We start from the raw sequence: 12500 nt of genomic DNA on the forward strand, positions 1-12500 counted from the left end.
TCAACAGGCCATGGCGGAAGAGACCGGATGTTGAATGAATTACAAAAGAAATATTCAAACATTCCAACTAAGGCCGTTGAGCTGTTCAAGTCACTCTGTCAAGAATGCCAAAAGAAACGAAAACGGACGATGACGAAGGGGGTTGTCATTCGTCCAATACTCACCAAGGAATTATCATCAAGGGGTCAGGTGGATCTAATTGACATGCAATGCATGCCTAGTGGATCCAACAAGAAATGGATCATGGTGTACCAGGATCACCTGACAAAGTTTTGCATCCTTCAAGCCTTGGCGTCTAAAAGAGCTGCAGAGGTCGCTTTTCATCTATTGGACATTCTTCTTCTATTTGGCGCCCCCGTTATTCTCCAAAGCGATAACGGATCTGAGTTCACTTCACAAGTCATTACAGAGCTGAAGGAAGTTTGGCCAAAACTAACACTGGTGCATGGTAAGCATCGCCATCCCCAAAGTCAGGTGTCGGTTGAGCACGCAAATGGTGATATTAAAGATATGCTGGTGGCATGGATGGCTGACAATGACTCACAAGACTGGCCTACAGGCATCAAGTTTGTTCAGTTCCAGAAAAACAGTGCTCTCCATTCCGGGATAAAGTGCTCTCCATATTCTGCAATGTTTGGCTGTGAAGCTCGGTGTAGGACTTACTACTTCGTCTTTGCCGATGGAAGTGATTGCTCGGATGGAGACTGAGGAGGATCTTCTTGCTGTCACACCAATCAGGCCAGACTCTGACAATGACAACTCTCTCTCCCAAACTGACGGTGTTGCAAACCAGATCCAAGCTACAAGTGATGAAACACCAACACATGATTTGACAGAGGATGTTCTGCTCCCAGTCGAACATGGCAACACTACAACACAATACACTGGTGACAATGTGACAAGTCAGCCAATGACAGCTCAAATCCTTGATCTACCCACAGGACCTTCCTCGCCCACAGCAACACCATCTGCCTACAATGTTGAGAGTCCTGTTTCTTCTGGAGAATCAGAAGAGCCCGTAACGTCTCTCTCACTCTCTCCATCTGACAGTTCTGTTTCCTCTTTTGAAAACCACGGAGTTGCAGAACGCATCAAAGAAATCAAAAGGCGTCAATGTGAAGCAGCCGATGCACAAACTTCTCAAGCAGAAAGGATGGAGAAAAGAAGTCGTGTAGATCTGCGAGCTGGCGAACAAGGAGACAATGTAGCTGTGCCAGTTCCACTTGTTGATCGTGGGAGAGGCGATCCTAGAAATATCCTTGGTGTCATAATTGACAGACGAAAAGACACAGACCAATACAGGATAGCCATAAAAGTTGGTATTCTCAGTGGTCTGTATTCCCGAAATCAACTCGATCTGTGCCCTCAGCGCCTTCTAAACACTGACGACATGAACACTCAATCCGCTTCAGGTGGACAAGGCTTCACAAGATGCAACTGTACTGATGCCCAAAAGTGTAGTACAAGGCGATGTAAATGCCTTAAAGCTGGGCTTCTGTGTAACTCACGATGTCATAGCAGCCTCAATTGTTGTAATAAGTAACATGTCAATGGTTTCTGCCATTCTTTAGAACTTTTAAATTCTTTGTTTTAGGTGGTGGAACAGTTTACGTTGTGTGTGTGTGTGTTTGACCAATAAAATTCTGAATGTTTGCATTTTTAAATGTTAATTTTATTTTTTATCTAGTTACATACTAATATGCTCGTCACAACGTTGGCATTGATGATAAAATGAACATCAGGGATTACGCGTAATTACTGGGACCATTTTTCAGGGATTTCACTGGAAAATTCCGTGATTACGTGAAATCCCTGAGTGAAACGGGGAATACGTGTATTCACTGAAATATTCAGGGATTACGCGTAATCCCTAGGTACGTGTTCTTACTGTAACATATATATATATATATATATATATATATATATATATATATATATATATATATATATATATATATATATATATATATATATATATATATATATATATATATATATATATATATATATAACGCATTTTGAGCGAAGCGAAAAATCTATTTTTGGGTGAGGTAGCCATGTCGTCCTGATGGACGTTCCTATAAGGTAGCTTTCTAGGGTATATTTGACTACAGTGATATTCCCAGAGAATTTTACCGTAAGGTATCCAGAATTCTAACTGCTGGAACAAATATCCCTAAATAATCTCACAGGGATATCGCATAATATCAGAGAACGTATTCTTGACACGTCACATAGCTATCTTTGCCCCGAACAGTATTAACACTTCGAGGGGGAATAGTGACAAGAATCTGAAACGAGAATGAAAAGAGAGCCGCTCATAAGGCATCTCTTCTATTCCGTTTCCAGTGTGTATCTGATGAAGGCGGTAGCGCCCTCTTTATTCCTTGTAGCGATATACGAGGTGGTACAGATACTATATTATAGGGAGGGGTCAATAATCCCTTTTACAATAAAAGGAAGGGTGGGTCCATCAGGACGACATGGCCCAGAAATTGATTTTTCGCTTTGCTCAAAATCTGTTTTTTGGGCTCAGGCAATGTCGTCCTGATGGAAGTTTACCAGAGCATTACTGTATTTGTGGATTCCCAATCAGTGCCGTACTCTCAAGAAAGAATTTTCCTGGTCCGTCTAGACCTAGAGACCTATGATGTTACCGTCATACATCATTTCATCTAAGCATGAACTATGTTAGTGCTTCCTGCCCCCTGCAGGGATGAGTCATACTAGGCTCTAGAAAAGTCTCGAGGAGTACATAAAAACTTATGGATGACAAAATGACAAGCTTGTATAGTGGTCTCGCCCTATACATTATAAAGCAAAGTTTGTATAAGAGTCGCCAAAGTCAGAATGAATTTGTGACACCTTCCCCAAAGTGACCACTCTTAGTAACTATTGGATAATGGTTGTATCAGCATAGAAACAAATTTTGCCGCTTTGCCACCAACCGTTAGGGTACCACGTCAACCCTTCCAAGGAAGGGTTAGAGTGAGTGGACTTTTGCTTGAATTAGGGAACAGTCTCGAAAGACATACCATGATAAAAATATCCATATTCTAATCTTAATGCTCAGATCATTTTCTAATAAAATAAGTGTGGGCGAACTAGTTTATTAAAATTTAATAAACGAACATATCAGATCACATTTATGGAATTTATATAAGGTGGATGATATGCGTAAAAGCATAAAGAAAAACAGCCAACAGAAAATATTGTTTCATCTACTAGGAAACCGGTTTGCCACTTCAATAGAATTATTAATAATAATGATATAGTCTGTATACTGTTTACATACACTAGTGTAAAAAACGCTTGGCAAAAGTGTCCGTATTATGCTATAGATTACCGACGTCAATGGAACAGTTCGTAAGGACACTTTCGTGGCCTATCGCTCAGCGTGTAGTAACATACAGTGACTACACGGGCACCCTCTTAATTAATCGTCACAAATTAATTACACTGTTCCTCGCAGACTTAAAACAGAAGGTTAAAGAATTCTACCTGCTGCTACCACAGATCTCATAAGTTGCTCCAATTACTTCGCATAGTGCATAAAGAACGCCTTGAATGACTACCAGCCGGTGTGCAAACAAGGATGTTCAAAGTCCATATAATTAAAGAAATTTTATGGAGGAGGCAACTTTCCTCGGATCATGACTAACTGGTGTACTGTCTGGATCCGTTCTGCGAATAACACGGGTGAATTTTGCCCTTAGTTATAGATAACTTTGAACCGAGGGTTTCTCTTTTGAACAGCTGTCCTCCCATAAAGTCTAAAGTTATATGAAGATAAACCTTTAGGCACTCCACTGGACATAGAGATGCATCTTCCTCCAGAGGGCAGATTCTCTAGGGACCCCACCTGTTGGTGGGTAGCTTGTTCCTGGTAAGAAACGCTGGGTCTGGAAATAGAATCAGTTCTCCCTCCAAGAACTGGACGTGTCCTTCCTCTGTAGAGAGAGCCACTATTCACTAACTCTGGCCCCCAAGGCGAGTACAAACAGAAATATGACTTAAATTCAAAACCTTCTAAGCCCATTCCTCGTTGTTCATTATTTATACACAATGAGGAATCATATCTAATGACCAAGCAAATGGTCTTTTGAAGCGCTGAAGGGCTAGTTCATTAAGAACGTCGTTAGAAAGGTCGACCTGTAAGGTATATGGTATCTGATTTGTCAAGGCAGGCTTGAACAATAGAATTGTGTAGGCTGCTAAACCTTGCTCATGAAGGAGAATGAAGGATGATAAATAGGAATCTGTCGGGATTTCTTTCAGTTTCTTCACCTTGACAAAGGATAGCTATTTCTTCCCTGAAGCCTCATAATGTCTTTTGGTTTCCTCCAAAAGTCTAAACCGACTTTTAAACACCGAATCTTTTTCTCATCGTTAGGGAGAGAAAATCATGAGATGTAGGTTCCGTGTTTTCTCTGATGGAGCAAAGACAGTCGACTTCTGTACTCGCTGAGACAGGGATGGATCCGGTAGCGGAACAAATTTTAATCGTAGTTCCAATGCCAGAGGGAACCACATGCTATTTGGCCACTTGTGGGCCACTATTGTAGCTTTCCCTTTGCAGGATCTCAGCATATCGAGGACTTTCGAAAGGAGGTGTGTGGAGGGAACAGATAGATACAGGACCATCTGATCCAGCCCAGGGACATAGCATCCACTGCCTCCGCTAACGGATCTTCGGAAGGGGACACGTAAAGAACTATTTTCTTGTTGTCTTTTGTCGCAAAGAGGCCTATCTGCAGCTCTGGGTCTTGACTCGAGATGAAGGAGAACGATCCTGCGTCAAGGGACCATTCTGACTCTATAGGTGTAAACCTAGATTGAGCGTCCGCTGTCACATTGCGGAACTCTTGAATGTGAACTGCTGACAGGTGCCATTTCTTCGCGTTTGATGCATATTTTCTCTAGCCTCCTGTTGCATCCTTAAGCTGTGCTCTTAGCACTGGATCTGTTATCGAAGCAAACTGTAGAGAGCCCAGCACTCTCTCCTGTTCGCGTCTTGATATCCGTTTGGATTTCAATAGTCTCTTGACAGATCCTGCTATTTCTTTCCTCTTCTTACTAGGAATGAAAAGCCAATGTGACTCCAATTTCCAGTGGATTCACAACCACCAAAATTTTTGAGCTCGAGAAAGACGAGACTTTTTGATGTTGATCTTGAATCCTAGATGTTCCAGCAACTGGATCACTATCTTAGAAGCCTGCATGCATACTGTCCTGGATGCTGCCCACCCCAGCCAGTCGTCCGAGTAGGCTACTACTTGGACCCCTTTTAGGCGTAACTGATGGACGGCTGCGTTCGCAAGCTTCGTGAAAATCCTTGGGGCTATATTTTAGCCCGAAAGGCATGGTTCTGAAGGCGTAAAGTTATCAAAGTAATTTGAAGCCTAGTTAGGGGGAGAGGTGACGAATAATTGGAACGTGCCAATAAGCGTCAAACAAGACTGTAGACACAGCATATGCCCAGAATGAGTACTCCTTTGGAACACAAAACAGCCTTCCTTGGAATTTGATGGACTTAAACTTCCGGATTACTCTTTTGACTAAGAGCTCTCAGACATATTCTTCCAGAGCGGGGGTTGAGTGTTGGAAAAATTGAGGAAATTAAGGTGGACGACTGCTCCAGCTCCAGCCTAGTCCATTCTTATTTAGGCTGTGGGCCCAGGGATCGAAGGTCCATCGATCCCTGAAAAGCTGTAATCTCTCTCATACTGGAAGTATCTACTTCTGCTGTTGTGGACCTGAGGCCTTGTCTCCTTGACCGCATCCTCCCCTGGATCCCCTTCCTCTTGAAGGGCGTCTAGAAGAACCTCTGGCTGTTCCTCTGGCTCTCGAACGAAAGGAAGAAGTCTGCCTTTCGGAGGCTGGGTTAAGAACTGGCGACAGTGTCGCCGTTTGTTGAGGTACCATCTGGTACGTGGTTGGAGGTTGTGCCCCCGTCTGAGGCACTGCGGTCACAGGAAGTTGTTGTTGATGTTGCTGTCGGTAGGGTTTAGCCGGCCGAGAGGATGGCCTAGGCCTTTTGTCTACTACCTCCTTAACCACTTCATTGGGAAAGAGGTCTTTACCCCAAATACGAGAGGAGATCAGTTTCCTCGGTTTGTACCTCACTGCAACCCAGGCGAACACAAACTCTCTACAGGCTCTCTTAGCTTTAATAAAGCTATAGAAATCCTTCGTAACTGTGGCCAGATGGGTTTTGGCCACAACCATGAACATGTCCTGGTTCTTGGGGTCACTTGCCATCGTTTCTAGTGTTGTTTGCAACGACATCGATGCCGCAAGTCTTTCTTTTGTCTCTTGCTCTCTACGCAAGAGAGCCTCCGACAGTTTTGGAAGTGCCTCACCGACCTGGCGTTCAGCAATATCAGCTTCTAGTTTCCCGACTGAGAAGGTAAGGTGTACGTCCTTCCAGTCTTCTTGGTCCAAGGGCAAGGTCAGAGATAACGGCTTGCACTCCTCCAAGGAGGGGCATGGTTTCCCTGCCTCCACCGCATTTAAGGCCGCCTTATATCCCTTTTCCAAGAAGGGAAAGGCTCTGGTAGGAGAGGCCACAAAGGAGGGAAGCTTCTACTCAAGGCGGGCACCTTTGAGTTAGTGAAGCCCCTCTCTTTCATCGAGCTCGATAGTAACCTCTGAGCTTTACTATGGTAAAAAAACTATGACCTCCGGCTCCGTCTCCTCCTTTAAGGCTGGCTCTATCCTAAGACAGGCATAGCAGTCCGGATAAAAATCTTTGTTGGGCCAAAATTCCACTTCTTCCAGGGGAATTGCTCCCGACTTTTCTGAGATCACGATCTCCCCGGTTGTCATTGGCATGTGTTCGGCATACCTCCAAGGATTGGTACTCGAGCACAAGGGAAGATCCTTCACGGCGAGCCGCTTCTGGGGCCCACGTGATGCTGCAAGTCTACGTAACTCCAGTTTCATTGCCGCTTCCTTCTCATCATTCTTCCTTTGAATTTGTTGGATCAACTCAACAATGGAAGAAAGAGTCCTTCCCAGTTCATCTGGGATAGCAGACGATGTAGAAGGAACCGGTTCTGGGTCCAGAACCGACGTAACCGACACTTCGTCGATTTCTTACTCTTCTACTTGAGGAGTCTGAAACAGCTCCTCCTCCTGACCTTCTCCTAGAAGGTCCTTCTCAGTAGAATTCGACACCTCCGACATCCTATCGTCTACTTGGATGTCTTGAAGGGCGACTGAGACTTCAGAATCTACCAGATTCTGGGCAATTGGTATCTCCACCTGAGGCTGGGGGATGATTGCATCAGCCGATGCTTTAGGGAAAAGGTAGGCCCTCATCTTCTCATTTGGAAGGTAGGGACCTGAGGTGTCTTTCTGAAAACCCCTCACCCAGGATCGTAACGTTTCCCTGCCAGCATCCCTCGACTCCGTTGACTTAGGGTCATCAAAAGCCTCGGTAATCAGGTTAGAACAAACTGTACAAACCTGAGCGTCACAATAGCGGAGAACACCTCTGGAGGCTGTGCATGCTGTGTACCTCCTGCAGTAATGATGTCCACAGAAGTTCTTACTGCGGACATTACAGAACACACTCCCGCACTTTGGATGGTCCTCCTGTAAAGAAAAGAAAAATCCATGAGTATCAAGTGAAGGCTTTTCACTTATATTAAAACATTTAGCTTATATAGAAAAGCTATAAAAAGAAAGAAGGAAAGACACATACTTGTATTTCCTGTTCAGTCAATTGCTGTAACCTCCCAAAATATTAAAACTAAGGTTAATTCTATACTAGAATACCTTATGTAATTTCCTAAACGGAAATTTAATATGTAGTTTTAATATACGAGATTGAAAGAATATAGAAAGAACTCACTTTCTATATAAAGTACAGTCTCAACAAAAGGCTGTACTAGATAACATTAAGTATGAAGAAGAACATTAGTGTTATCACAAACTCTGTACAGCAGTTTATACTAATGCAGTGTGTACTACACTACGAATATAGCAACTACTGTACATCGCATGTTATTGTGTCGGCCAGCACGAGCCGGTACGTGTGCCGGCAGGCAACTACCCCTTTATAGGTCAAAGATATACTATCTTTAACTAATAGGCGGCAGCCCACTGATTCGCAACTGTGTGCCGGCCGGCAATCATTGCCAGCTGACGGCTGAAAACACTAAAACCCGGCTGCCGGCCGCTAATCGTAGCGGCTAGAGAATTCGGGCTGTGATTCCACTGCCGGCCGGAAAAGGTAATAAAACCATGCCGCCGACAGTAGCCAAGAATCAGAGAACCTTACCTTCCCGACTGTCGGCTGTCAAGCCGGCAGCCGGGATAAGGGTGCAACACAATAGTCAGAGAAAATGTATGGATGTAAGGTTATAGGGAGGCATGCCATACGACCTTTCATCCAGAAAGAGTGAACTTATGGAAGGGGAGAATGTAACATTCAGGCTTCCAAAGAATCCATAGTCTGCCGGGCTCTACCGACGGACATGGAAGGGAGACCAAGGGAGGTCTGGGGTTCACTCTGCAAAGAATAAAGGGTCTCTGCCGGCCGACACGTAGTGCTGGCTGGCAGAAAGCTGAGCCTGTCCTCCATCTTAACCTATACTAGGTACGGAAGTAGGACTAAGGCTAAAAGAAAATAAAAGAAAGAGAGGTGGGGAAGGGATAAGGGTCCTATAGACCTCGTTCTAGCAGGAGACACACTCAGCCGTTGAGGAAGCTCATCCTAACCAAGAGTTGTCTATTAGGGAGGAAGATTGGCAATACTTGCTAACCTCCTCCCAACCAGAACAAAGTTAGGTGAAGTTATTTCGCCGGGCAACAGAGAAAACTCATTCTCCAGTCCGAGAAAAACAACACAGGACAGTCTGCTAGGCCACTAGAGGAAGGAATCATCTCGTACAGAATCCTTCCAACATGGACTAGGGAAGCAAAGCTTCCTATGTCCGCCCCTAACCTAACAAAGGAGACTCTTTCTCTATGCTAGGAAGAAGCAGACCACAGACTAGAAACTCTGATGTTCTGCCCTAACCCAAAAAACCAGTCACTCTGGTTATCAGGTCAGGACAGACATATCCTAGAATAGTTATACCTGAATTATTATACAGATAGAACCACTAGGATTAAGCCGAAGGCTTACAGAGGGAGAGAGGGATTGAACTTAGCCTCCGGAGGAGAAAAAGAACAATCCGGGATGTGCGAAAGTATACTACTGTACCTAGAATTCTAGACTAGGTAAAATGAGAATCAATTACCTAAATCACCGAAACTCTGTCGCATAGAATCTTGGAAAAAACATTCAACAATATCTTACATGTATAAAATATTTGCCTATAGCTTCAATAAAATAACACTCGGAAAAACTTATACCATGCATGAAAGTACTAGTGCCAGACGTCTAGGCTACGAGCCTCACGAAAGGCAGGATCGGTACCTCGACCCGTGTCGAATTCACCGAGCTAACACTGACCGAACAATATAGGCATTTCTAGAGTAGCTAAATAGCCAAATTATTAAAGCGTAACAAACTAGGAACGTCGCTCTAGCTAACTAACTAACCCGTAAGAGCGAGCGATAGCATCCAGGATGCCTCCGGTAGGCAACAGCTCTTGTTTACGTTAAAATCACCTTTGATTTAATTAAAAACGACAAGAGCCTACATTTATACATAGTAAAGATAATACTCAACTTCCTAGAGGCAGAAGAGGCCGGAGAAGTCATCAAAAGGTTGAATTAAATCCAAAATAACGAGAGAACACAGGGAAAACACCGACTAGTTGAGTTACACCAAAAAGGAATAAAGAGGGCGCTACCGCCTTCATCAGATACACACTGGAAACGGAATAGGAGAGATGCTTTATGAGCGGCTCTCTTTTCATTCTCGTTTTAGATTTTTTTCACTATTCCCCCTCAAAGTGTTAATACTGTTCGGGGCGAAGATAGCTATGTGACGTGTCAAGATTACGTCCTCTGATATTATGCGATATCCCTGTGAGATTATTTAGGGATATTCGCTCCAGGAGTTAGAATTCTGGATACCTTACGGTAAAATTCTCTGGGAATATCACTATAGTCAAATATACCCTAGAAAGCTACCTTATAGGAACTTCCATCAGGACGACATGGCCTGAGCCCAAATATATATATATATATATATATATATATATATATATATATATATATATATATATATATATATATAATGGCTTCCTATCTCCCTCTCTCTCTCTCTCTCTCTCTCTCTCTCTCTCTCTCTTGGTCAGTCGGATTTAATGGCAATTTTCCTGTTGCTTACTCAAAGACAGTAAAGGGAAGACAGGAAAGCCAAATAGAAACCCGCGGGTCCAATCAGCGCCACCTATTGCCGACACGCCCAATTAAGTAGCTAAACAAACTATGAGATTTGTTATTTCGGAGGGTTCATATATCACTATAAAAGTTATCCAACAATTAGTCTATTGCTATTCATCTAATGATTTTCCATATATTTTTATTGAATCGTATTGATAATCAGACTACTTATATTCATTTTCATACTTAAATAGCTTGCTGGTTGTTTATTTACTTTCTCATAAGTCAAGGATCCTCTTCCTTTACATAAGACGAGTTAATACACCATTTTATACGTATAGGTAGTATTTGTTACTATTATTCAACACCTGTGTGCGTTTATCCCCTTTAGAATAATGCTAATATGAAGTCTTCAAAGACATCTACAAAATATAATTTAAGGTTAGGTTGTGTGTTAACATACACTTAGATTCAAAAGTCCGCCGACACTCGGGGAGAATCGCTCGTCAGACGTCTCTAGTGTTACCATGACAAATCAAATAAAGAGAAGTATTTCTTACTACTTCTTAGGAAATAGGCGGAGTCTTGTCCAAGCTCAGCGATTGCTGGAAGATATTACAAAACTTGTTGCCATATTTCATGCTGTGGTATCATTTGACATCTTGACTATCCAATACAAATACACAAAACACGCACACACATGCACAAACACACACACACACACACACACACACACACACACATATATATATATATATATATATATATATATATATATATATATATATATATATATATATATATATATATAAATATATATATATATATATATATATATATATATATATATATATATATATATATATATATATATAAATATATAATATATATATATATATATATATATATATATATATATATATATATATATATATATATATATATATAGAGAGAGAGAGAGAGAGAGAGAGAGAGAGAGAGAGAGAGAGAGAGAGAGAGAGAGAGAGAGAGAGAGAGAGAGAGAAAATAAAAATCTATTAAATCATATAGAAATTAATGGAGTGGTATAACTTAACCATTCCTTCCGTTAGCAGCTACATTATATTGTTTGGAGATCTGACATTAGTCTTGTTCTAATTTTATCTATGGCTCGATGCTGTAAAGTATTCATAAAAACGTCATAATTGAGTTATACGAGCCTTGAGGACATTCACAGAGAGAGAGAGAGAGAGAGAGAGAGAGAGAGAGAGAGAGAGAGAGAGAGAGAGACAGATATTACAGCAGTTAATTTAGTAATTGGTCACCATGTAAATAGATTTATAGACATTCATGCATATCAAAAGAAATTTTTCTTTGATATTGCAATGTTTCCAATAAAAAAAAATTGGATTAGGCTTCCAAAAACTTAGTTTTAGAATGCTAGACTGATTGCTAAAGACTTTCATCGGCCTTTAGATATTCATAGGTAGCAACATTTTGTAATACATAAAGATACTCTACTGTAAAATATTTCCCAAGTCATTCAGATTTAAGGGGATGTGCCATCTCAGTCTTTAGTTCGCATCCCACTTGCCCTCATTCATCAAATTGTTTACCTTCCCTTTTCCAGCCATATTTGTAGCTAAGAAAGGTTGGCATTGGCATTTAAACTAAAATTTTAAACATATACTGTAAAATCTTTGCTGTGTTGTTAATTCAATCTTTATTACAAGAGCTTTAATTTGCTTGATAATTACAGAGGATTTGCAGCAAAATTGGAGATAATTATCACCGAGTAGAGATAATTGGATTATTTTGTTGGACTTAAATGCTCATCCACATAATGGTAGATTTTGGAACAATAATAGCTGTAATTAGAGAGTCATTGTCTTATGAGTCTTCAAAGGATTCTTCAGAAAGAATCCTTATACCATCATTTGTCCGGCTCGAAGTTATACTATTTAGTTACTTTAGATCATTATGTTCTGTAGTCCTCCACATACCACAAGTTTTCCAGTTAATATGCTCATTACGTAAGTGCTCTCTAGGATAATTTGCCCGTTTGCTTTAAAATCAACTAAGATATTTTCGTTAACTGGAATAATTATAAAGGAGTATGATTGAAATTGTATGAAAAATGAGTGAAATAGTGCTATAAATGCCTTAATTTTTAATCCAGCTGAGGAATATCTCGTCTTGGCTTCACACAAATTTCGAAAGGCTCCAGGTTGGAA

The 12500-nt window shown here is 41.5% G+C and overlaps 1 protein-coding gene across 1 annotated transcript in view; it reads left to right on the plus strand.

Annotated features, from left to right (window-relative positions):
- The first annotated feature begins 204 nt into the window (after positions 1-204).
- LOC137619866 (uncharacterized) overlaps positions 205-12500 on the plus strand; it is a 19098-nt gene continuing 6802 nt past the window's right edge. Inside the window, exons 1-2 of the mRNA XM_068350156.1 lie at positions 205-566; positions 1051-1439. Of these exons, the coding sequence (XP_068206257.1) occupies positions 205-566; positions 1051-1439 (751 nt within the window). The remainder of the gene's footprint in view (positions 567-1050; positions 1440-12500) is intronic.

Source organism: Palaemon carinicauda, chromosome 26 (assembly GCF_036898095.1).
Source record: "Palaemon carinicauda isolate YSFRI2023 chromosome 26, ASM3689809v2, whole genome shotgun sequence".
Taxonomy (NCBI): domain Eukaryota; kingdom Metazoa; phylum Arthropoda; class Malacostraca; order Decapoda; family Palaemonidae; genus Palaemon; species Palaemon carinicauda.